General features: G+C 37.3%; 2 protein-coding genes across 2 annotated transcripts in view; both read right to left on the bottom strand.

The window, feature by feature from the left end:
* Positions 1–1,840: 1,840 nt before the first annotated feature.
* The window catches only part of LOC106905958 (uncharacterized), a 56,293-nt gene continuing 31,034 nt past the window's right edge, over positions 1,841–27,099 (bottom strand). Inside the window, exons 2-21 of the mRNA XM_088015499.1 lie at positions 22,395–22,565; positions 21,944–22,177; positions 21,758–21,857; positions 19,236–19,477; positions 18,603–18,860; positions 17,416–17,856; positions 16,949–17,203; positions 16,017–16,274; positions 13,735–13,905; positions 13,394–13,627; positions 13,146–13,245; positions 11,961–12,202; positions 11,465–11,722; positions 8,808–9,248; positions 7,836–8,084; positions 6,761–7,018; positions 6,075–6,332; positions 5,612–5,869; positions 3,100–3,938; positions 1,841–3,014 (exon numbers count right to left, since the gene is read on the bottom strand). Of these exons, the coding sequence (XP_087871625.1) occupies positions 3,598–3,938; positions 5,612–5,869; positions 6,075–6,332; positions 6,761–7,018; positions 7,836–8,084; positions 8,808–9,248; positions 11,465–11,722; positions 11,961–12,202; positions 13,146–13,245; positions 13,394–13,627; positions 13,735–13,905; positions 16,017–16,274; positions 16,949–17,203; positions 17,416–17,856; positions 18,603–18,860; positions 19,236–19,477; positions 21,758–21,857; positions 21,944–22,177; positions 22,395–22,565 (4,769 nt within the window). The 3' untranslated portion in view covers positions 1,841–3,014; positions 3,100–3,597. The remainder of the gene's footprint in view (positions 3,015–3,099; positions 3,939–5,611; positions 5,870–6,074; positions 6,333–6,760; positions 7,019–7,835; positions 8,085–8,807; positions 9,249–11,464; positions 11,723–11,960; positions 12,203–13,145; positions 13,246–13,393; positions 13,628–13,734; positions 13,906–16,016; positions 16,275–16,948; positions 17,204–17,415; positions 17,857–18,602; positions 18,861–19,235; positions 19,478–21,757; positions 21,858–21,943; positions 22,178–22,394; positions 22,566–27,099) is intronic.
* Positions 24,895–27,099, bottom strand: part of LOC106905959 (uncharacterized) — an 80,772-nt gene continuing 78,567 nt past the window's right edge. The window contains exon 43 of the mRNA XM_088015506.1: positions 24,895–27,062. The gene's annotated coding sequence lies outside the window, so the exon portion shown is untranslated. The remainder of the gene's footprint in view (positions 27,063–27,099) is intronic.

The following is a 27,099-nucleotide window of genomic DNA, read 5'->3' as shown; positions in this document are numbered from 1 at the left end:
AAATTTCATTATTTTAATTACTTTGGGAAATAACTGATTGTTCAGTCTCACATTTATTTAGTCTTTAGTGACGTCAGTCAGAGACAGAGATGTCTGCAACTGAGCTAGAAAAACATTCTCAGTTAAAACGTGACTTGCAGCTCAAACTTGATCTGGATACATCACTTGGTTAGTAACAGATGAACAAGTAACACAGTTTGCACCGTGCCATTTTCTAGATTCACAAAGTATGACTCTAAACACTTTATCGCCGTGGCCTGGCTGACCATCCACTCAATTCCAAAATAAAGAGGTGCTGCCATCAGATGCAGACCGATCCATAGAAATGATCCACTGCATCAACTTAAGAGCTCATTCTCTCTCTGACTGCAAACACTGTGATGTTGATGCTAAATATGCGTTAATATGCAAGTTCTATGAATATTTTCAATTTCAATTCATAATTATTTTTCTTATCACAAACATCCTAAACATTTTCATTGTTAATTCCACCATCCGCCATCATCATGCCTGTGTTATTCCAATGTTTTTTCTGACTGCATGTTAGTTTCCCTGCACTTTCCCCATGCAGGGACTTTCCCAATCAATTTTTGTCAAAAATATTAACCACCATAAATGTTTAAAAGATATTAAAGCTGATTATATAAAATTCCAGGAAATAAAGTTTCTCCATAGTGAGTGAATGTTTGGAGTAAAGATTCAGCCAACATTCAAATTTGACATTCAAATGTTCAAATGTCAAACATTTGACTTTCACTTGCGAGCTGGGTAATTGGGGCATGCCATAGCAATGCATAGGGAGAGCAGTGACTGACCTGCAAAGCAGGTCAGACACTGCCTCCATGCATTGCATGGCAGGCACCTATTGTTCTACACCCAATAGAATGTCTCTTTATATCTTTATTTTTCTTCCATTACAGTTAATGCGGCTCGTACCGCTGCGTGTACCCCCACAAAAGTGGTATCAAATCGTGCAGCTCGATGCCGAGAAGGGAGCTATTATTTTTATTGGGATTCTGTGTAAAAATGACGACATAAATTGAGAAAAATGAAAAAAACTTTAATCTGAGGAACTCACAGCATCACTAAGATTTCTCTCTGAAACACACACACAGCACAGTGGAGGTCTGACTCCAAAACTCTGTTTAACTCCCCCTCACAGGCACAAATAGCGGCCTATTGATCTCAAAGTTGGTCATGACATAGATACACATGCCTGCTCCTGTAAAATATTTTCCAAATTTTCCTAGGGCTTATGGTTTTTTGTCAGAGTCCTGGAGACCTACGCTGGGTGTCTCACAAGTATAGAAACCTGAATCTTGTCTCACAGAGAGAGCCAGCCCAGGTGCAGATCATTAATTACCATAGCAACGGGCCCCAGACAGAGGCAGTGAGTATTCCCACAGCTGCTGAATCAGATCTCACAATGTATTGTGGGAAGAATACATATTTCCTGTGACTATTCATGTTTTGCTTACATAAAATTAATACTTGTCTGAATTTTTGAGTGTACATTAAAATCTTTACTATGAAAATTGAAATTGTTTTTTAGAAATGAACTATTACCAACTTTCTTCATGTTTTTTTTATTTTGGACCATGAGTGAGAACCACATGTGCGAAGCTTATAGTCGTCGGTCTCGGATTGAATTTCACTGACTTGGGGTTTATACCTTGAATTTCAATGGTGACTCATATTATCATGAGATATCTGACAATATTTAAAGTTACTGTGTGCTACTGGTGGTTTCAGTATGTCAGACCTGCATATATCTGTTTTTTGTGGCAAATTTGAAACGTTGGGTTTAAAGTGATAGGCACAGTTGGCAGGCCCCTTAAAATTTCTGCAGGAATTTTCTAGTTTTATTTAAACAGCACATTTTCAGCAACAAGGCAATTCAAGGTGCTTTACATGAATTAGAAAGAAATACAAACAAAACAAACCAAAGGAAAAAGCAATAAAAGTAAAAAAAATAAAAAAGCTATATTTTTAATGGCAACAAATCCAATATCTGTCATTCCCTAGACACTGTATTTATCTGTATAAAAATGTCAAAACCTGTTTTGAGCCATGTCTAAGCAATCTGTCAAGTTTTCCTAATACAATATATGGCCCGACAGGAAGTACTCCTTTCAAAATAAAACTAAATTTCACAATAAAAATGGCCTGAACAAATATCAATCTTAACTGAAAATGATAAATTAAAAAACAAGCCATCATTCAAATAACTTAAATATTTCCTATTTATGGCTGTAAAATATTTGTTCCCCACGTTTAAGAATAAGTGGTCCCGAGGGGTTTCTCTGGATTGTTGATCTAAGGTAGTAAGGGACAGTAGAAATGACCCCTAATCCAACCTGGCCCAGATTATATTTTTAAAAAGGTTGAGAAAAGAACATTTTTATAGTATTTTTATCTAAATACATCCAGTTGATTCATATATTCAAGTTCATTCTTCCCAATACCTATTTACAACATCTGCTTTTCCCCATTACCGTGAAGACTTATTGTATTTATATGGTTATAAATCTGTATTTAAAAGTTTAATGACCAGAGAAGCAACATGGAGTCACATTGACATAAGTTTTACATTTTTATGCTTTAGCTTTGTTTTGCTTGACATCCTGTGTGTGTATACCATCACACACGTAGGTTTATTATTTTTCCAAGCTTCTGCATCTAAATTTCAATATTTCCTCCAAAAACAAATTTTTTCAATACAAGTAAACAATTTATAGACCTCCAAAACTTTATTTAGAGGCAAAAAATAGAAGAATGCACACATATGATTCATGCAAATACAAGAAAACCTTAGCTCAGTTCTTAACAAAAAGAGATTAAAATATTACGCAAAAGAAAGTCAATTCTGGAAAACATTACAATTGAAATTAGTACATAAAATAAACCACGTTATCTCAGAGAAAGGAAACAACATTACAGATGAATTATCCAGAAGGTTTGGAAGAAAGGATTTTCAGAGTAAACTGTGGTGGCAGATTATATTCTCTGAAGAGCTGGATTGAAAAACACACATATGAGTCAAAGGTTAAAATAGACACAAATAGACATAAAATAAAATCTAAATAGATATTAGCTCACCTCTATCAAAGCATCTTCCATCTCTGATTCTGACATTTCTCCAAGAAGCTCCAACTTCAAATTCAATCCCAAAACATAATCTGTTGATAACAAAATTTAGACATTTATAATTCATGAAAATAAGATAAATCTATTAACTTGCAGATTATTAAAGAACAATGCAATAACTGTTTTTAAATAAAATATAAATATTTGAAATGTCTACATTTTCATATAATACAAAAGTAATTATCCAAATAGAAAAAAAAAAGAAAAACAATGTTATTTACTCACTTGGACCTGTTTGTTGGTCAATGAAGTTTTGTTGACATGGAAAAAAAAAACATATTGGGTTCATTTAATTTTCTATCATTCATTTTTTGTAATTTCAAAATTAACTTATCCACAATACACCTAAAATCAAACAACAACATTACGACATTATAAATATCTTCTTTTTGGATTATCTTTCATATATTCAAAGATAATTCACAAAGGATTCCAGTTAAATTCAAGCCATTAAACTGAAACTTTGAGTTTATGTGAAAAATAATTTAACTTGATGCACACCATGAAGTATGCAACAGATTTACGTATCTTACCAGTAGCTGCAAGTATGCTGACTCCACTGCTTCTGGCATTTTCAAACACAGAGAACAGGGTGAATGTGTAGTTTGTACGAGCGGTCAGAGATGAGACTGTGTGTTTCACTGGTCCGTCTCCATCTGGTGCTCTGATGTTTGTCTCTGTGCCGTTAAACTGCAGAACAAAGCTGGTGTTGATGCCGACTTTATTCCATCGCAGAGTGATGCTGGTCTCATCTTGTTCTGATGCTCTGAAGCCCTCTGCGTTTGCTGGAACTGAAACAAAAGAGGAAAAATTTATATAACTTCATATCTTCAAAGTCTTTATTGTCCAAAAGATAAAATGTACAAACAATATTGTGATGGTTAAGATATGCTTCTCATAACCTTAAGCCAAATAATTCTACTGGGAACAAATCCAAATCAAGCAGCAATATTTTAGCAATAAAATTCTAATATAAGAAGCCAAAGTAAAACAAAAGGTTTGAGTTAGTTAAAATATCTGTCACGATGTTGCGGTGTATGGTGGTGAGGAAGACGCTGGCGGACCCAGGTCGAAGATGAATGATGACTTTAATGACAAAAAAATAGCTCAAACGGTCCAAAGCACAGGCAACACAGTGAAGCTAATGCTAGTCATTGGTAGCAACTGATCATAAACATGACTGAGACAAGAGATACGCTGATGCTGATGCCGACACAGGACAGGAAACGACGGTTCGACTGTGACGACTAAGTGACATAATACAACAACGTTAGACAAGGACCCAACAAAGACACAGAGACACGGGTGGTATTAAATACACAGGTAATCACAGAACGAGACACACCTGGGAACAATCGGGGTCAGACAGGACAACACAGAGACTCCACAGAACACAGCAAACTAAAGAAACACAGAGGAAAAAAACCCAATCCCGGCAATATCAGTTGATTTTGAGATTTGCTGTCTGAGTGAAGATAGTTTGATAAAAAAAATTTAAGGTTTCATTGACTTTAGTGGCCTTTATTTGAGAATGATCAGACTGGAAAGTGGGTAATGAGAAAAGAGGAAGACATCCAGCAAAGGTCAGCCATTTTTAATTTCTTCTATCTCAAAAAGTCACTGAAGAAGGTTCAAATGAATTATTTTTACCCTTGAACAAATTAATGTTCTGGCTCATATGTTACTTCCTCATTGCATGTGGCATTAGACCAGGGGTGGGCAATCCTGGTCCTCGAGGGCCGGTGTCCTGCAACTCTTCGATGTCTCCTTGGCCCAACACACCTGGATCCAATAACTGAATCACCTCCTCAGTGCAGTCAAGTTCTCCAGAGTCCTGCTAATGACTTCATTATTTGACTCAGGTGTGTTGAAGTAGAGACACATCTAAAAGTTGCAGGAGACCGGCCCTCGAGGCCTGGAGTTGCCCACCCCTGCATTAGACAATGTAGTCCCATAAAAAGTAAGACGCCCCACTAGTGTTTTCATACCTTAGCCCTTGTGTCCATAAGAAATAAGGCATTTATCCACATCAGCTTGGTACCATGATTTAATTCAAAGCTGCATATTTTAATGCACATCTCTTGGAACTTGGAGAGAAAATGTCATTCTATGCATCTACAAATGTCCTACTTAATCTGAAAAAATAGATTACTGTTGTTGTTTCGCCAATCAAAAACATCATACCTTTCATCATTAATGGAAGACAATAAACATAGTCTGAGGTTTTGTTTCAGCACAGTTGTCAAACTTACACCATTAATACTTTCAGTTAATACTGACTGGATAAATCTTGTAGAAAAAATCCAAATATTTGATTTATCTCAGGGTAAAGTATGTTTTTCCATTAATTTGAGGTTTGGATTTATTTTTAAGTGTGACGTTTTCAGGTTTGGATCATTGATGGTTCAACCCGAAAACTTGTTTGCCTTGGTTGTGAATAAATTAATGTACTTTATATTCTTACCAGTGACAGCAGTAAGTTGTACTCCACTGCTTCTGACGTTCTCAAACACAGAGTAGAGAGTGAATGTGTATCTGGTTCCAGCAGTGAGAAAAGAGACTGTGTGAGTTACTGGTCCATCTCCATCTGGTGAACTGATGAATGTCTGTATGCCGTTAAACTGGAGAACAAAGCTGGTGCTGTTGTTGATTTTGTTCCACTGCAGAGTGATGCTGCTCTCATCCTGATCTGACACTGACAATCCTTCTGCATTTTCAGGTGCTGAGACAAAAGAGTTAAGACACGTCAATTTGTTTCTTCCGAACCTTTATACTGAAAAAGGTAGCATTTAAAAACAATATATGAGGATGATGAAACAACAAGCTCAATGTGCACCTTTGAATCTAGGATCTAGCACGTTTTAAAAAGGTTTATTCGGAAAATATAAACTACTCCTAGTAATCAAGCATTGTTTCATTTATTTTACCAGTAGCTGCTGCAATGCTGATTCCACTGCTGGTCAAATTTTCAACCACAGAAATTAGAGTGAATGTGTATCTGGTTCCAGCAGTGAGAGATGAAACTGTGTAGTTCACTGGTCCATCTCCATCTGGTGAACTGATGAATGTCTCTGACCCATTAAACTGGAGAACAAAGCTGGTGATGTCGTTGATTTTATTCCACTGCAGAGTGATGCTGCTCTCATCTTCTGACGATGGTCGGAAGTTTTGTGCATTTGAAGGAACTGAGGGAATGAAAACAGCAGGGAAAATAAGGCAAAAAATATTTGTGCCATTTCATAACTTCTAATCTAATGTCAAAAATGACTAAAATTAACTTATTAAAATTAGAACTTATTAAAATAAACAAATATGTCCTGCAGCAGAATTGTAAAGATTATTATTAATCTGAAATTAAATACAATTTGCAAAGGTAAGTACAGTACATATAAATTGTATGAATAAAAACTCCTGATATGCTTGTCCACTCAAGAGAAGATGTTCCATAGCTCTGTATTTACTACGTGATTTTTGCTATTTACCAAACTGCCTGCAACTCTTTAAATACCAATTTATCAGTAGAGCTTTTTTTTTATCTCAACACAAGCAGGAGTAATGTACAAGAGATGAAAAGTTGAAAGTTAAAGTTTAACATATTACAATTATATCTTACCAGTGACCACAGCAATGCTGACTCCACTGCTTCTGACGTTCTCAAACACAGAGTAGAGAGTGAATGTGTATCTGGTTCCAGCAGTGAGAGATGATACTGTGTAGTTCACTGGTCCATCTCCATCTGGTGAACTGATGAATGTCTCGACGCCGTCATACTGGAGAACAAAGCTGGTGCTGTTGTTGATCTTATTCCACTGCAGAGTGATGCTGCTCTCATCTTGATCTAACTTTATAAATCCTTCTGTGTTTCGAGGAGCTGATTTTTAAAAAAAGGAGATGTTCAGATTTTGGCAGTTGGGTTTGCATATCTTTGAGTAGCCAGGATCTTAGCTGTAGCTTACAAAAAAACATGTCCAGGTTAATTAAACAAACAAAGAGCAAGAGGAATATATGATAGATCATCTGTGTCATTTACATTTTAAACATCGTTGCATCTTTCCACTTTACAAAACTACATCATGTTGCTTCCAAACATCTATATAATCTGTCCAGATATCAACATCATTCAGGTCAACTAAACATAGTGACACAGGAGACAAACTAATCAGAATCTGAACCCATAAGCCGACTGCTTTTGGTGCAGAGAAGCACCAAAAGCAGTCCTTTACACTGTCCTGTATGTAAAGGTGAGCTTAGTCAAAACTGATTAATCTGTTTATACTGGGATCTAATTTTTGTAGTCATAGTTCATATTTCACAGGGAATGGTTAAAACTTGGAAAGACTGAATTTTTATGATAAACTCCTTAAGTAGCTGAACACCTGAATTCTGTTTCCCGTTGTATTTTCTGGGAGTTAAGGGGTTTTAGGTACTAACTGAAAACAAGAAGTGCTCTGATTGTTCAGGTACTGATGAAAACAAACATTTGCTCCTGAGTTTCTGTTAGAGCTGATGACTAACAGAGAAGTTGGTCAGTTTGGAGTCTATAAGTTTTGTCTCAGTACCAAGTACATACACAAAAAGCACTAAAAGAGAGAAGAATTCAAACCATTTTTTATAGTGTAGTCTTTCAGAGATGATAAGCTAAATGTATTTTTCTTAAAATAATACCAAAGGAAATGAAAATATCTTACCTGTGACAGCTGGCAGTTGCTCTGCACTGAATCTCACATTTTCAAACACAGAGAAGAGAGTGAATGTGTATCTGGTTCCAACAATGAGAGATGAGACTGTGTAAATTACTGTTGCATCTCCATCTGGTGCAGTGATGTTTATCTCTCCGCCGTTAAACTGGAGAACAAAACTGATGCTGTTGTTGATCTTGTTCCACTGCAGAGTGATGCTGGACTCATTTTGTGTCAATACGCTGAATGGTTGAGGTTCTAAGACACACAGACCCAATATTACAATATAAAGCATTAGTTTTACCAAACATAAAACTTATGTTTCACATTGGCTTTGTTTAAGGAAATAACTACAATTTATAAAAATGAGTGAATAGCGGGTTATGTGTGCAAATACATATTGAAATTACCTAGTTGTAAAAGGAAAACGGTAACACTTTATTTGAAGGGGGGTTAATAAGACTGTCATGACACTTTCATAAACATGACATAACACCCGTCATAAAAATGACATAACACCTGTCATGAACATGAATAGGCCTTCATTAATATTTATGACTGTTGTCATAAAGTGTAATTTGGTAAATTACGACAGTTTTAATACAACATTGACATTATTCAAAATGTCTTTGTTATGACAACTTGACATTAACCAATAAACCATTACTGTTTAAACTTTACCTTTAATAACATAAAGTGCTTTTTAAAGTGCAATCAGTAATACTTTTATAACAAATTTATAACAGTAATGATTTATTGGTTAATGTCAAGTTGTCATAGACATTTTGAATAATGTCAACTTTGTATTAAAAGTGTCGTAATTTACCTAATGACGCTTTATGACAACAGTCATAAATATTCATGAAGACTTATTCATGTTTATGACAGGTGTCATGTCAGTCTTATTCACCCCCCTTCAAACAAAGTGTCACCAGGAAAAACAGATAATTCTGAATTCTTTGTAAATTATTACAATATTACCTGTACAATATGCCGTCCAACATACAGACGGCTGTTGAAGTTTGTAGACATAGTATCCATAACAACGTTTGATCTGGATGGTGTGTGTGGGAAAAAGGCAGCAGGAATCCACCCAAGCGTTACACACAGTGCGAGTTACGATTTCATTAAGCTGGACTGGATGAGTCCCATTTATCCACAAAGGAGCAACGGTTCCACATCTTCTTTCTGCTATGCATTTCTCTGGAATCTGAGCGCTGGTCTGACCCAAATAAAAGCGATACCAACCACTCCAGGCAATGTTTCGGTCACAGTGTAAAGCTGAAAAGTCTGTATTCTCTGTTGAACGCCAGGCATCGTTCAGTACAGTGTAGGTGGCACAGGGGTCAAGGCATTCAACAACTCCATTGGTGGTGATGCACTCTGTGCCAGAAGGACAACACTGACAGCTGGGACAAGGAGCTTCAAATAGAATATGTGGGACAAAACAGAAGATAAACATTATAAGTAAAGACACAAAATACCTTTGTTTTATTTCAATTTATTGCCAGATTTTGAGTTAATGAGGGAGAAGAGGTTTTCCTGCACCTTTAGTGAGAATATCATGCCTACAGTCAGAGGAAATCATAAAAAAAATTAATCACCCCCTACGAGTTAAATAAACTTTAGCTTTCAGTCCTGGTTTTAGCATATTTTCAAAAAGGCATTAATCGCTTTTCATCAGTCAGACTACCTGTGCTAGCCTGACAGCTACATGCTGCTTTCCTATAGTCTCTACATGGACTAAATAGGTCTTTCTCAGGACAAAGAACAGAAAAATCTCACACTCCATTTGTGTTTGAAAATGTTGATTCTATTAGGAAATTTAATGACCACTAAACATGTTTTCTTACTTTGCTGTGCTTCAAATTAGACTTTTTAATTAGTTGCTACATAGAAGATTTCTGAGTCATTTCTTAAGGCTTTAACAGTCTTCAAAAAGAAAACAGGGTTATGAGAGAAGAGGAGGACATGCAGCAATGGTCAAGAAACCAGGTATAAGGATTTGGTTTTTCTGTGTGTTTATTTTAGGTTTCTGTGTCTTTTGAGTCTCCGTGTTGTCCTGTCTACCCCTTGATTGTTCCCAGCTTTGTCTCAATCCGATTACCCTCTGTGTACTTGATGTCACCTGTGTTTCTGTGTCTTTGTCGGGTCCTGGTGGTATTCTGTCTACCGTTTTGTCAGTCTGGCTGCCGAGTTGCTTTGTCCATTATTATTTTCCAGTTGCTACCACTTTGTAAGGTTTAACCTTCCACTCTTCTCTGTGCTGCCTGGATTTTGGACTCTGTATGTTTTTTGTCATCATTAAATCTACTGTTAATAAAATAAATGTATAATATGCCAGTTGTAAAATTTAACCATATGTTCAATATTAGACAACATTAATAGTGTTATATATTAGAAAATTCGCTCCAAATTATATCCATGGTTCAATTAGCGTAATCTCTTATGTAGGATATTTCTATTGAAACATATTACACTAAGTTGAATTAAAATAACTTAGCTTGTAGTTCTCTATAATTTAAAACACAGCTAGTCTCTCTGTGGACTGAGCAGGCATTCACAGGGGTAGTGGCTCTGTGTGTGAGTTTAACCTTTTGACCACTTTGATAAGATTTAACAGTTGGTGTAAAACAATCTGGTCCTGCCAACAGAGTAGAGCTTCCTCTCGGGACAGGGCCATAAAAACATATGTCTCCATTCAAAAGAAAATAACACTTCTTTGGTCTTAAAAACTGGTTTTTACTGGAACCTAGTCAACTAGATTTAAATGAACTTAGCTAAGGACAGTCCCCTAATTAGAATACAGCAGAGGAGGGAAACATGGCCTCCCTTTAAAAGCATAGGACCCAGAACCTTAACTTCTGATCGCTCCAGGTTACCCGTGATGCTGTCTCTGGGGAACGGTGCGTCAGTGAAATGGTTCCCCGTAAGTTTGTCTTGGTGTGTGGATGTCTGTGGTGTGAGGTAAATATTGAATTGGATGCTGGTCTGTGATTTTATTGAGTTTTGTCAGTTTCATTAGTTGTTTGTCTAATAAATGTTATGATTGGACTTGGGAAAACGTTTGTCTTTGTCTTTATGGTTCAACTGATACAATGACGACATCAAGGTATCCGGGCAAAAGAGAGAATAAAACGAGTCTTAAGATTTTAATTTTTCTTCTTCTGATTAAAATGAACACTACCTTCATCATTTCAGCCTGGGTCATCAGTGTCTTCCTCACCACCTCATACCGCAATTCATGACACTGGGACTCAAATCTGTGACAGTCGTGTTGACGACTGAGACAATATACTAGTCCTGTGCTTGACCACTGTGCAGCTGAGTCTTTTACAGTTTTATAAAGCAGATGGTCTTGTTCAATGACCAACCAACAGATTGCAGACTAACAGAAGTTTTATTTTATTTTTTTAAGGTTTTATTGCCTCTAGTGGCCTTTATTTGACAGTGAATTGACAGGAAAGTGGATAATGAGAGAAGGGGGAAGAGATACAGCAAAGGTCACCAGGCCGGGAATCGAACCTGTGACAGCCACGTTGAGGACTAAGAACTCCACATGTGGGTCGTGATTAACATTTTAAAAAAATGTTGGTGATAAAAAGGTCTTCCTTTCATAATGAAATGTAAGGTCTTACCAGTAGCTGCAGTAATGCTGACTCCACTGCTCCTGATGTTGTCAAGAACAGAGAAGAGAGTGAATGTGTAGTTTGTTGCAGGAGTGAGAGATGAGACTGTGTGGGTTACTGGTCCATCTGCAACTGGGGCACTGATGAAAGTCTCCACACCATTAAACAGGAGAACAAAGCTGGTGTTGATGTTGATCTTGTTCCACTGCAGAGTGATGCTGCTCTCATCCTGTGCTGAAGCTGTAAAACCTTCTGCATTTGGTGGAACTAAGATAAAAACAATACAATCAGTAACAGGAATATTAATAAGTGTCAAAAAGTATTTTAATGTTTGGGTTTTTTGTAATGTATTTTACTTGTTAAACAAAAGCAAAACTTTCATTAAAGTTTATTTGTTCTATTGCATAACATGAATCTTCCTCTTAAGATGAATGGCATCATTTTTCCTGATGTAAAATTAAGGATTATTTATGATCGCTTAAGCAGCAGAAATGAGATGCATTACTTGGTTTGTAGCAGACGAATGGCAAACTCAGGCTGCAGCTTTCATCCGACCATCTTCCAGAGTCATTAAATGATCCAGCAACACACTGATCACCAGAGGGATCAAAGGGCTCGCCATCCGCCCAGTATCGAAACAGAGAGTCGCTGCCATCAGACCACAGCTTTTCCCGATACAGTCCAATCCAAACAGTGCTGGAACCTATTAGGGTTCTGATGATGTCATTTTCTGTCTGATTTCGTACACTGGGATGGAAAATAAAATAAAATTAAATTAAACACAGTGTGCAAAGATAATCAATGTGTATGGCTTTATTTGGCTTTTCCATTTCAAACAACTAAAAATGCTGTTGTTTTTATGTAACACCAGAAATAACAGAAGTCAGAAAAGAAGAAGACTGTATGGGAGATTATTACGTGTTATAATCTTAAGTACTTTGTCGTAATGTTTAGACTATTTTGTTTACATGAGCTTTCAAATAAACAGTTCAACAGTGACCAAGGGGGACTGGAATCCCTCCCTTACCAACTCTAAACCTGCTCCCCACACAAGAAGCAACATTGATGGTTCATTCTCACCTTTCCTGTGCGTTGTTGATCCAGACAGGATAAAGTCATTAAAAATGGCAGCACAAGGAGTTGGAGATCTTTTTACAGATTATGTGTCTTATCCTATACTGTCACAACATGGTGATAGTTTGATCAAATATATATATAAAAAAACTGTGCATGTCTTAGAGCTCCGCATGTGAGTGAAAGGGGGAGGCGATGGGTGACAACAGACACAAGTAAGTCACGTCATTGCCTGGATTTTACAGCGTCACGTTAAGTCCCTGAACTTCACATTTTAACGAGAGAGTAAAAAGCACAATGCGACTTGGATGTAAAGTCTAACGTAATGATAGTACAGATACTTACTGTAAAATGTAGTGGAGTAAAAGTAGAAAGTATCCATTATTAAATCTACTCAAGTAAAGATACATGAAAATTGTACTTAAGTACAGTATCAAAGTACTTCTACTTTGTTACTTCCCACTACTGAGAATAACACATCAACTTCTTAAAGTACAAAAAAAAAAAAAAAGAGGAAAATGTCTGTAGAATTCATGAACCAGAGCTACAATACCTCTTTATAGAGATATTAATGCATTCATGTAGTATTTGCTTTAAGATACAGTCTTGTTATTACCTGGCCAGGTCAACATAATTCTCACGGCAGAATTTCTGAGCTTCTGTCCAGTTTAGTGAAATGCTACTCAAAACATAGGATGGTGATCCACCTACTGTACCTGTAAATATATAGATGAAATGTAGAATAAGAAAACTAAAAGAAAATAATCTTTAAAAAAAAAAATTATATATATATATATATATATATATATATATATATATATATATATATATATATATATATATATATATATATATTATACTTACCATTATAGCACACAAATTCCATTGGTACCATGCACCCAGCATCATCCCATTGACCCAGTGAGTTAACACTAGAGCCATAAAACCTCACACAATACTGTTGTCCAAGATAGTCGTCGGGTTGGCCATTATCCCAGTTCCTAAATGAATATTCTCCAGGACCATAAAAGCTGCTGTCATTTAGGGACCATTTCCAGCTGTTCATTATGTCATCATAGAGACCGATCCATGCCTTGCCTAAATAATAAAAAAAAACAATATTAAAAAGCTTCAGTGAAGCATGTTTATAGTCACATAGGATAAAACTTTCACTAATAAAGAAAAATTTCAAGTTGAAAACTCACCTGTATAACTGGAGCTGGTACTTAGAAAATCATTAACATCAGCTGTGCTTTCAATGGTGGCCAGATCAGTGTAGTCCCGTCTGCAGACACTCTGAGCTTCTGTCCATGTTAGCGACGTGTTCACAAAGTAGTACTGATGGCTTTGGGCGCTAGCAACACTGAGCAGGGCGCCTGAAATAAAACCAATTAAACTTTAACAGCATTGAATTACAGGCATTACATTCATCTTCCTTATTTATTCCAAGTGTTTTTTTCTGTGGAAAATGTCAGCAAAAATAGTGATTAAAAGCACTTGATTATTATTAGTCTACCCAAGTGACAAGATGTGGAGAGTTGAGTTTTCTTCAGCAAGAGTCACTGTCAATTAACTTCAGGTCTACAAGTTGTTTGTCCTAAAACCTTTCTACAATTTGTTTTACTGCAATATCCATGATCTGTGTAGGGGTGGGGGACATACCGAGTATTCTCGATGTACCACGATAATTTCAATTTACGATAGTTAAAATGGCTATATCACAACCGAGTATAAATTGTTTTTCAAATAATAAACTTTCGCCGTCAAATTCACTATGAGTATGGTTTATCCGACACCCTATGAATGCGTCACTAAGCCCTCACCCCTCCCAACAGGCGCAGAGCTATAGGGCCCCGGGTCTGGAGGTGCCAGGGAGGAATGGTTTCAAGTCGCTTTAATGTTACCGGTCCCGGATGGTTCAGGCTGACGTCCTCTGGGGAGACGCTGGGTCACTGGCTGTTGCACTGGGAAGAACTGCTGAGAGGTGGAGGATGGTGGCGGAATGGTTAGAGGCTGCAGTCTCTGGTGTTGACGGCGGCCATGTTGGTCCCCCCAGCGGCCAGAGGTGCGCGGGACAGTTGCGGCCCTATCAGGCGGAGGACGGACTCCAAAACCTCCTGGGTCTTCTTAGACTCCAATAGGAGAGACTGGAAATTGGCACCAAACTGCGCATCAGGGGTGATGGGGCCATCCAGCAGGTCCTTCTGGAGCTTCTTGGACATAGATGGCGAGAGGCAGAGCCAGGTGGTTCTCTGGATCAGAGTAGCCCAGGCAGCTGTCCATGAGGAACAAACGCTGAGGTGGCGCACAGATTGAGTATGCATCAGCCGCCTTGCAGAGAGAGCCCTTCAGCTCCACTGGTAAGGCAGCTTCCTCCACCCATTTGAGATGCCGCATGCCAACAAAGCGGCATTATTGGTGGCAGCCATTATCTGATAGCCGCACTGGTGGGCCTGGTCAGAGAACCTGGTGATCAGCTTAGAAGGGGGCACAGGCCGCTGGGCTAATCCTAATGTCCTGGCCCCAAACACATCAGCGAGCCCCAGATCCAGAGTAGGAACAGAGGGAAAACTTTGCTCTGTAAACCCCTCCACCCTGGTGATAGGCACATAAGTGGAGACAGGCGCCCTCAGCTTCGCAGGCTCAGCCACTGCCTCAGTTATGTAAACCATTACATGACTGAGGCCAGATGGGGTCTGGACGGCGACTCGGGGCGGAGCCAAACTGTCCCGCCAGATCATTCGAATGTGGCGGGCAAGGTTAGGGGATGGGAAGCCCCTTAGTGTTAGCCACCTCTTTGATGAAGCTAGGTAGGTCAAGGAGGAGCGAGCCCACAACTAGGAGTGGGGTTGAGTCTGATATACGGAGCCTGGGGTTGACTGTGCATCCACTCTCTCCCACTGCAGTGCTTTCTAGCTGCTGCTCCTGCCGTCGTCCTCTTCGTCATCCTCTCTGCCAGTGGAATCATCCAACTCACGCTCAGCATAGTTAGCATCCCGCTCAGCGTAGCTAGCATCTCCCCACAAGCAGTGACCGGACTCGGTGGGCCCGGCGTCCTACCTAGCACCAGTCTTGAAAATGTCTAGCCTCTACCTCCTCTCCTCCAGCAGGAGGAAAGCACAGGAGGTCAGGGCGAGGTTGGCGTGCTGGGAGCCCAGGCATCCCTCGCATATCCAGTGCTTGTCAAATGTACCCCGTCTGACAAAACGGGCACAAACGGACATTTGCTCTAAAGATAGTGTTACCTTACGCAGACGAAAAAGGTGGAGCCTTTTGTCCGGTCTGAACGTTATTTATACACACTAGGATGGGGGAAGACATGCGGCAAAGGTCGCCAGGCCAGGAATCGAAATTGCGACAGCCGTGTCGAGGAATAAGGCTTCCATATGTGGGTTGTGTTTAACCCCTGTGCCACCACAGCACACTCGACTAACAAAATTTTGGTGTTAAAAAGGTCTCCTTTTCATAATAAAACGTAAAGTCTTACCAGTAGCTGCAGCAATGCTGACTCCACTGCTCCTGATGTTGTCAAGAACAGAGAAGAGAGTGAATGTGTAGTTTGTTGCAGGAGAGAGAGATGAGACTGTGTAGTTTACTGGTCCATCTGCAACTGGGGCACTGATGAATGTCTCCACACCATTAAACAGGAGAACAAAGCTGGTGTTGATGTTGATTTTATTCCACTGCAGAGTGATGCTGATGTCACCTTGATCTAACTTCATAAATCCTTCTGCATTTCGAGGAGCTGATTTTTTAGAAAAAGGAGATGTTTAGACTTTTGCAGTTGGGTTTTCTTGTATATCTATGAATAGCCAGGATCTTAACTGTAGCTTACAAAAAAAAACATGTCCAGGTCAGTTAAACAAACAAACAAAGAGCAATGGGAATATATGATAGAGCTAACTGCTTTTGATGGAGAGAAGCTCTGGCTCTTCTGTCTCTGAAGGTGAGCTTAGTCATCCAAACAGAAGAAAGCCTGATTAATCTGTTTATACTGGGATCTCATTTTTGTAGTCATAATTCATATTTCACAAGGAATTGTTAAAGCATGGAAAGACTGAATATTTATGATAAACTCCTAAAGCAACTGAACGCCTGCGTTCTGTTTCCTGTTGTACTTTCCGGGGGTTAGGGGGTTTTAACAACTAATTAAAAACAATAAGTGCTCTGATTGTTCAGGTACTGGTGGAAAATAGTGAACTTTTCATGAGGAAACATAATCATTTGTTCCTGAGTTTCTGTTAGAACTGATGACTAACAAAGAAGTTGGTCATAATTTGGAGTCTATAAGTTTTGTCTCAGTACCAAGTACATACACAAAAAGCACTAGAAAAGAGGAGAAATCAAACCATTTTTTATAGATGATAAGCTAAATATATTTTTCTTAAAATAAAACCAAAGGAAATGAAAATATCTTACCAGTCACAGCTGTCAGTTGCTCTGCATTGATTCTCACATTTTCAAACACAGTGAAGAGAGTGAATGTGTATCTGGTTCCAGCAATGAGAGATGAGACTTTGTAGTTCACTGGTCCATCTCCATCTGGTGCAGTGATGTTTATCTCTGTGCCGTTAAACTGCAGAATAAAGCTGCTGCTGCTGTTGTTGTTGATCTTGTTCCACTGCAGAGTGATGCTGCTCTCATCTTGTGTCAATACTCTGAAGGGTTGAGGTTCTAACACACACAGACACAATATATATTACAATATAAAGCCTTAGTTTTACCAAACATAAAACGTGTTTCACATTGGCTTTGGTTAAGAAAATAACTACAATTTATAGAAATGAGTGAATTGTGGGTTGTGTGTGCAAATACATATTAAAATTACCTAGTTATAAAAGGAAAACAGATAATTCTGAATTGTTTGTAAATTATTACAATATTACCTGTACAATAGGCCACCCAACATGCAGATGGCCTTTGAAGTTTGTAGACATAGTATCCATAACAACGTTTGATCTGGATGGTGTGTGAGGGAAAAAGGCAGCAGGAACCCGACCAAGCGTTACACACAGTGCGAGTTGCGATTTCATTAAGCTGGACTGGATGAGGCTCAGTTATCCACATAGGACCATAGGCTCCACAGCTGTTTTCTGCTATGCATTTCTCTGGAATCTGAGCGCTGGTCTGACCCAAATAAAAGCGATACCAACCACTCCAGTCAATGTAATAGTCACAGTGCAAGATTAAATTGTTTGTATTCTCTGTTGAACGCCAGGCATCATTCAGTACAGTGTAGGTGGCACAGGGGTCAAGGCATTCAACAACCCCATTGGTGGTGATGCACTCTGTGCCAGAAGGACAACACCGACAGCCGGTACACGGAGCTTCAAATAGAATATGTGGGACAAAACAGAAGATAAACATTATAAATCTAAAGAGACAAACTACTTTTCTTTTTATTTTGGTTTACCGTCAGATTTTGAGTTAATGAGGGTGCAGAGGTTTTTGAGAATGTCACTAAAGGTGCAGTCAGAAGGAAATCAAAAAAATCGCATCTCACTATGAGTTAAATAAAAAATTTGCTTTAAGTCTTGGTTTCAGTAGATTTTTAGTAGGCATGGTACAACAAATAAATGAAATAATATCTTAAATCCTTTTCATCACTCAGATGACAGCCTGACAGCTACATGTCGCTTTCCATTTGCAGTTTGTCTCTACATGGCTTAAACAAATCCTGCTCTGGACAAAAAACAGAAAAATCTCACACTCCCTTTATATTTGAAAATGTTGACCCTATTAGAAAATATAATGATCACTAGACATGTTTCCTTACTTTGTTGACCTTCAACTGAGAATCTTTAGTTACTACACAGCAGATATTTGAGTAATTTCTTAAGGCTTCAACCGTCTTAGAACAGAAAAGTGGGTTATGAGAGGTGGAAGACGTGTGGCAATGGTCACCAGAACAGGCCATGAACCTGTTACGGTTGTGCTTTACCCCTGCGCTACCGAGTCTTTTAAATTTTTATATAGCAGATGGGTCTTGTTCAGTGACCAACCAACAAACTGCAGACTAACAGAATTTTGGTGTTAAAAAGTCTCCCTTTCTTAATAAAATGTAAAGTCTTACCAGTAGCTGCAGTAATGCTGACTCCACTGCTCCTGATGTTGTCAAGAACAGAGAAGAGAGTGAATGTGTAGTTTGTTGCAGCAGAGAGAGATGAGACTGTGTAGTTTACTGGTCCATCTGCAACTGGGGCACTGATGAAAGTCTCCACACCATTAAACAGGAGAACAAAGCTGGTGTTGATGTTGACTGTATTCCATTGCAGAGTGATGCTGCTGTCATCCTGTGCTGAAGCTGTAAAACCTTCTGCATTTGGTGGAACTAAGATAAAAACAATACAAATTGTCACATAAAATTAAACAGGAATTAAGCATTTTGTTTCACAGCTTAATCAGGGGTTTTATATTTATTTATTAAACAAAATAAAAGCCTTCAAAAATGTTAATTGATTCCATGTTGCATAATGTAGTTTTTCCTCTTAAGAAGAAATAGATAATTTTTCCAGAGATATTTCTAAGAAATGCAAGAATTATCTCATTATAATGAACAACTCCTCACAAGCCAGCTGGTGAAAATGCATGTGATACAGTAGTTTGCTTAGAGACTGTAGTTGAGGGGCCTGCAGAAAATGACTACACCACAGTCATCTGTTGTGTAAAATTATGGAGCTTAAGCAGCAGAAATGAGATGCATTACTTGGTTTGTAGCAGACGAATGGCAAACTGAGGCTGCAACTTTCATCCGACCATCTTCCAGAGTCATTAAATGATCCAGCAACACACTGATCACCAGAGGGATCAAAGGGCTCGCCATCCGCCCAGTATCGAAACAGAGAGTCGCTGCCATCAGACCACAGCTTTTCCCGATACAGTCCAATGAAAACAGTGCTGGCACCTATTAGGGTTCTGATGATTTCATTTTCTGTCTGATTTCGTACACTGGCAAGGAAAAACAATGTTAATAAGCAATCACATTAAATACAGTACACAAGGAAAAATAATCTGTGTTGGGTTTCTTTTGATTTTTCAGTTTCAAAACAAAAAAATAGCTGTTTTTTTCAGTTTTTTTTATTTAGGTACTAAAAATAACTTAAAATTGACAATTTTAAATCCACAGTGTTTGATTTTTGCTTCAGCTATTAAATCTGAACTAAAATATGCAGTTAGTTATAAATATTGACATCAAATATAACCCTAAGAAAAGCAATATTATGATTGTTAGAAGTAGGGCAGATGACTTCTCTTTATCTGGTACTATTCTCAATATATGCAATGAAGTCATTACATTACATAAATGTAATGTCCCAAGTGATGGCATGAGGCTACTATGACCTGTCTGATGATCGTGACATCCATAGGCAGTATCGTATGATACACAAGCTAATATGCTGATCAGAAAGTTTGGAATGTGTGCATCCTCTGTGAAGGTGGCTCTTTTTAAAGCTTTTTGTACTTCACTATACACTACCCATCTGTGGCGACGATACAAAAAAGCAGCCTGCAGAAACTTTATGTGGCATACAATGATGGCATGAGGCTACTACTCAAAGTGCCTAGGTGGAGTAGTGCTAGTCATATGTTTGTACATAATGCTGTTCCCACATGTGCAGCTGTGCTCAGGAATCTTATGTATAAATGCATGTGTAGATTATATGTGTCATGCAATAATATAATTGTAATTTTAGTAAATCCTGCTTTTAGTAAGAGATTCTCTTCAAGATTATGGAATCAATGGCGTTATCACTTATTTGTGACTCAGAGAATAAGATGTCATGTTTATTTTTCCCTTATTTTGCTTGTTTTTACCTTTTTACTATAAACCTTTTTTGTGTCTGGAATAAAGATATGATTGATTGAAATATGTAAAATAGAAAATAACGAATGTCGACAAAGACGACGACTACACAAGAAATTATTACACTTTATAATATTAATTGCTTTCTTGGTATGTTAAGTCAAATTTAATTATATTAGGATCATGAGCACTCAAACAAATGCGTTGACTCTCTTTAAACAAACAGTTCAAAGGTCATGAAGGGAGACTGGAATCCACACTAAGCTCACACCCCAAACAATAAGCAACATTTATTGTTAATTTCTCGCTCCACTGTATCATCCTTCCTGCTGAAGGGCTTTCTCATGTTCACTTGGATTCTTTCTGGTAGAATTTCTTCCAGGCCAAATTAGCCAACAGAAGAAATTGTGAACAATGATGTTGATTTCTGCGCTGTTTTAAAATTGTAGTCTGCCTGTAGTTTTAGCAATGGCAGCGGAGGAAGTGAACGAAGCTGTTCAGTCCATGTTGGTCACACTTCCTAATTAATATTAACAGCCACCTTGTTTTGCTAGACCCTTGTCTCTTCACAATGTATGATGGCTGTTTACAACGGAGACAATTTCTGGCAAGCTTCATAGCATTGAACTGGCGCACTACTGTACATATGTCACTTACAAAAATTAGCGATAGGGTAAAAGATAAACTTAAAAGAATTCAAGCCTCCGTGGAGATGAATGTCGTAGGCGGCAGGCAGAGTTAAAAGGACTAAACTGGTTGAAGGCATTAGCCCTCATTAAAACTGACCGGACAGTAAATGTGACAAGGTTAGAACACAAGAGTCAGAAATTGTGAGGTCAAGATTCAAATCCTTGGCAACTGCTTTAAGGAAATTAATACGTATATGTATATGTATATGGGCAGCCCTTTTTCCAACCACACCATGCACTACCACATAGCCTAAACTGAAATATATCAAAAACTTACAGGTAGTGAGGAATTCAACAGTGGTGCTTTCATTTGTGCTTTTTCAAAGAAAAGCACAAATGAAAATGACATCAGGCATAAGAAAAGTGACCAGTTGGTTGTTTTCTATATGTGTTCATTAAATTAAAAAGAGGTCAGTTTAATAAACAGGCTACAGAAAAAACAGGTGAAAAAAATATAAGAATGACTGATGCATGAAAGGATGGAGCAAAGTATGACAACAGATGAGTTACCAACAACTCAGCAACAGAAAGAAAATGGAAAATAGCTGACAGAAAGAAACAGTGCATTGATCTTAGTGCCAAAATAAAGTGTCTACAAAGAGAAAGGATAACCATACATTACCTTCTTAAAGTACAAAACAAAAACCCAGAGGAAAACGTCTGGATTTATAAACTACAACTCCTCTCTCTAGAGATTATGCAGTATTTGCTTTAATATACCTTCTTGTTATTTACCTGGCCAGGTCAACATAATTCTCACGGCAGAATTTCTGAGCTTCTGTCCAGGTTAGTGAAATGCTACTCAAAACATAGGATGGTGATCCACCTACTGTACCTGTAAATATATAGATGAAATGTAGAATAAGAAAACTAAAAGAAAATAATAATGATCTTTCATATATACATATAAAACCCTCTTACCATTATAGCACAAAAATTGCATTGTCTCCATGCACCCAATGTCATCCCACTGGCCCAGTGAGTTATCACTAGAACCATAAAACCTAACACAATGCTGTTGTCCATAATAATCGTCGGGTTGGCCAGGTTCCCAGTTCCTAAATGAATTTTCTCCAGGACCATAGAAGCTGCTGTCATTTAGGGACCATTTCCAGCTGTTTAATGTGTCGTCATAGAGACCGATCCATGCCTTGCCTAAATAAATAATAAAAAAAAGTTTATTACATTAAAAAGCTGCAGCGACGCATGTTTATAGTCACATATGATAAAACTTTCACTTATATAAGAAAATAAGATAAGGTAATTTTATGTATATAGCACATTTTCAGCAACAAGGCAATTCAAAGTGCTTGAAATGTGGGGTTTGTGATTATACTTGTGGTGTTCACCCATTTTCAAGTTAAAAACTCACCTGTATAACTGGAGGTGGTATTTAGAAAGTTATCAACATCAGCTGTGCTTTCAATGGTGGCCAGATCAGTGTAGTCCCGTCTGCAGACACTCTGAGCTTCTGTCCATGTAAGTGAAGTGTTCACAAAGTAGTACTGATGGTTTTGGGCGCTAGCAACACTGAGCAGGGCGCCTGAAATAAAACCAATTAAACTTTAACAGCATTGAAGTACAGGCATTACATTCATCTTCCTCATTTATTCCAAGTGTTCTTTCTGTGGAAAATGTCAGCAAAAATAGTGATTAAAAGCATTTGATTATTATTAGTCTATCCAAGTGACAAGATGTGCAGAGTTGAGTTTTCTTCAGCGAGAGTCAATTAACTTCAGGTCTACAAGTTGTTTGTCCTAAAACCTTTCTACAATTTGTTTTACTGCAATATCCATGATTTGTGTAGATTAAAAGGGTTTATATTTATTGAACTTGGTAAACAGGAACCACATAGTAACCTTCATAGCTGGTTTGCAGTGTTAAGGTAAGGTAATTTTATTTATATAGCACATTTTCAGCAACAAGGCAATACAAAGTGCTTTACAGGACTTAAAAGGAAATGCAAACAAAATTGCAAACCAAAGGAAAGAGCAAAAGAAGAAAAATAATCTAATGTTGATCTAAAGTATGTAAACTAGGAGCTTCTGTTCAGGGTTGCTAAGTATTTCCATTTCTGGGATGGAAGAACAGGAGTTTGAAAAATAGTCTAACGATGTTGATCCAGAAGCTTCTACTGTTCTTCTGGTCTCTGCATCTAAATAGTGAGTACTCTACTGTTTCTGATAAAATAAACTAAAGAGTGACTAATCTAATTCCTTTTCTGGGTTAAAAATGAGTAGTCCACAGTTTCTAAATAATCATGATGTAGTATTGGTCTAGGTAGTGAATATTCCACAGTTTCTAAAAAGTAAGCTAAATTCTAAGTTTGTTCTAAATCCTTTTCTTTTTTTTTAAATGCCAGAATAATGAAAGAGAAATAGATTTTTGTAGTTGTCTTAAAGCTAACTAATGTTACTATAATGTTAAACTATTAGAGAAACCCCAGCCGAGGATGCTTTAACTTTAACGTTTATAAACCAATGTTACAGTTATATGAAGGTAAACCTGTGGATGTATTTTAAACACACTACTTACTTAAGTGACATCCTGGCGAAATGGAAACAAGTCGGTCAAAATCAAAGGAACAGAATAAACAAATCTGATTCATCTGGTAAAATTTCCAGATGCTTGAAAGTGCCGACTTCATCTTCAAATTAAACAAGTACATGCAAGTATCAGCATCATTTGAATAGTCAGCCCTCACAGGTTAGGAGGTAGAAGGGACTCCTAGAATCAAATATGATCTGCTACAAAATTTGGATATTAGCTTCAGAACAAAAGCTAAAGATCTTGTAAAGATTCTTAATAAAGCTGCTCTGGACTTTCCTAAGTGAAACGAGTACGTCGTCAATACTGAGGTGAAAGTGCTGATCACATATTCAGTTTATTCACTCAATTTAACAGACAAATCCATAATCAACATACAAACACATCATCTTCTCACACTTAACCCAAATTATAAAGATAAAATTGAGTGAATCAGGTCTCCGAAGAAGCTATAAAAAGCTAATTTAGGGAACCACAGTGCACTTGCACATTTTTAACACTGAACTTGATTTGATTTGTCTTACTCTTCCTCTCTGCCTCAGTTTCCCACTGTGCAAAAATAAAAAAAAATAAAAACAAGATTATTAGAAGCCAGAATAAGATACCAACCTGTGAGCCCAAACAGGATGAGCCTGTAAGCCATCAGCGAAAGCTTGAGAAAAAATAAAGTATCCAGATAATATCTTCTAAATTCAAACACTAAGAATGCATTTCACAACTTGTACAAGCTAATGACCTACAACAAAATCTTGAGATGTACAGCATGTTTATCGGTATTTGAGGTGGGTGTGGCAGTTACCAGCAGCTGACAATACAAGAATGAGGATGAGCATAGTTCTAAGAAAACAACACCAGAGTTCATAGAAATTCACTTTGCAGTAAAAGGCTTTTGTTTTTTTTTTTAAATCAAAAGTCTATTTCCAATATTATAATTTGTGAGACTAAAAAGTCATGCAAGCAGGTGGTCAGCAGCACAGGAATAGCACAGGAGATTGTACTCTGCTTGTTTTCATTCAATGTCAAACTTCTAGTAAAAGTCAGAGTCCTGTCATCTGTAGAAATATTCAGATTATTTTGTAGCTTTCTGGGCGTATCAGAGGTGAACAAGAAACTGCAAAATTGGCAAAATGCATAAATCCGTGGCGTGAGAACAATCTCGAAGAAAACAAAATGAATTGGGTCATTATAAATTGTAGAAAAGAGAAAAAAGGTCAAACACATTTTTATCATGGGATAAATTATTTAACAAAATAATGTCTGGCGAAGTTGTTTCATTTGTTGCAGTGAAATAGTTGGGAGATCCAAATAGAAAGCTAAAGAAGATGGAAGGATAGAACGCATACTTTATTTAGAAGCTTAGAAAACCTGTAGAAGGTAGTTATTTTAAAATAACAGAGAAAAGTAATAATTGAACAATTAAGTCTAATGTAACCAGACAACCAACTTTGAACAGCAAATTTAATAATGATTTAAACATATAAAGAAACAGATGAGTATTGTCTTAACAATGAAGTATCTCTGAAAATCCAAATAAAGTATTGTTTTTCCTCAATAAAGCTCTCTAAAATGTAAAAGAAAGAAGACTATAATGGAACAGAAAACAGACACATTAACAAAAAAAGAACATTTTTAAATTAAGCTTTAAATCATCATTGGTTGAGTGAAAAAGCAAGCTGACGACGTCAGAGTCAAATCTATGCAGATTATCTCAGCATAAATCTGAGATTAGTTTAGCCAGAATTTCCTTGTTTTTCACATTTTGAACTTCCTGACAAACTACATTCTTCATCTAAGCAAACAAAACATTTTTCACTGACCGGAATGCCAATCGTCCCTTTATATAAAGCATAAGGTTATTTTGTGAGGGTAAAATAAAAGTATTTCGCTTTCATGTGGTTTTCAAGCGTTCTACGTTTGCAAAACTTGTGAAAAAAATTCCCATAGAGGCACAGGCATAATCTAAGAGGCAGAAAATCAGTCAATAATTGATCATATTTATGTGTCAGTAGCAATAAAAAAATCTCTGGCAAAGACAGACATGGAGTGAGGCAGATCTTCACGACGAGCTCTGAATCTAAACCACATAATCCTCCAATCTTTGTCTATGACTAATTATTATTGCAACTGTTTTCATGTCATCCATTGCATAAAACATACAACTGAATCTCTTTTTTCAGGATAGTGTGTGCATTTTTATAGATGTACAGCGAACTGAAAACGTTGAGAAGCCAAAACGTCCAGCCTGGAATAAATTGCTAACAGAAGCAGTTTTATAGTACCGCCCTGACAAATTTGCAGGGGTTTTTTGGATTCCTTATTTTCATAAATCTAATAAATTTACAGAATAGCTCGTTGGGAGAAACTCTTTAACTTCAAACAGTTTGCATCAAATCTTTGTGTTAAAATATACTCGAAATATTTTTAATTACCTTGATTAACATTTCCATATTAGAGATGTTATCAACAAATGTTGGTTTTATTTCTGTTTTCACACTGAGCTTAGCTTTGGTTTGATCACTGAGTTTACTTTAGTGGTCCTTTTAATTATTTGCAATTAAATCATATTATAAAGCATAAAGTTAATAGTGTTTCAATTGTGTGCCATCTGTACTTCAGAGTAATAGCATAAAGAGCAGAAACTCAAAGATGAACACATTTTGCACATTGGGTTATGCCGTCTTGTAAATCTGTCATGAGTTCAGCTAAGCTTTCTGGGAAACTGTTTGTGACGCTAAGAACCAGAGATAACAATAATGCACTGAAAGGGATGAGCTACAGGAAATACCCGTTTGAAAAGCGGTTTCTGAGTACAGCTTTGGCATGCATTTCAAATAGTTTTAAAGAACTCCCATTACCTCATATGACCTGGCTGTGGCATCACATTTTTGGTTGTCACTGTCGGGACCAAAATATTGAACTCGGCGTCACTGAAATCTGTGGTAAATACCTACACCGCCACCTGGTGGTGGGAGATCAGAATTTCACATTCACGTAATGTCCAGGGGAGCAAAATGGAGTCACACCGACTTAAGTTTTGCTTCTTCTTACTTTTACTTTGGTTCATATCACCACATATCTAAGTTTTTTTCTTTCAGTTTTTTTCAAGTTTCTGCACCTAGCTTTCAGTATTTCATCTAAGACCATTTTTCAATAAAAAAGTAACCAATTCATTGATTCCTAAAACTGTATTTAGAGACAACACAATCATAGAAGAAATGTACATAAATGATTAATGAAAATAGAAGAAATTCTTAATTGAGTTCTTGGTGAACAAAAATAGATTACAATATCTCACAAAAGAAAATCAAATCTGTAAAATTACAACATTCCAGAATTTTTAAATTGGTACATAAAATAAACTTCATGTTATTTCAGGGAAAGGAAACAACGTTACAGATGAATTATCCAGAATTTGATTCCCCCGCTGATTTCAAGGTTTGGAAGAAACGATTTTCAGAATAATCTGTGGCGGCAGATTGTATTTCCTGAGGAGCTGGATTGAAAAACACATATGAGTCAAAGGTTAAAAA

The sequence above is a fragment of the Poecilia mexicana genome, unplaced genomic scaffold (genome assembly GCF_051168715.1).
Source record: "Poecilia mexicana isolate PSO_F unplaced genomic scaffold, ASM5116871v1 scaffold_18, whole genome shotgun sequence".
Taxonomy (NCBI): Eukaryota; Metazoa; Chordata; class Actinopteri; order Cyprinodontiformes; family Poeciliidae; genus Poecilia; species Poecilia mexicana.
This window is presented reverse-complemented; position numbering and strand designations above follow the sequence as displayed.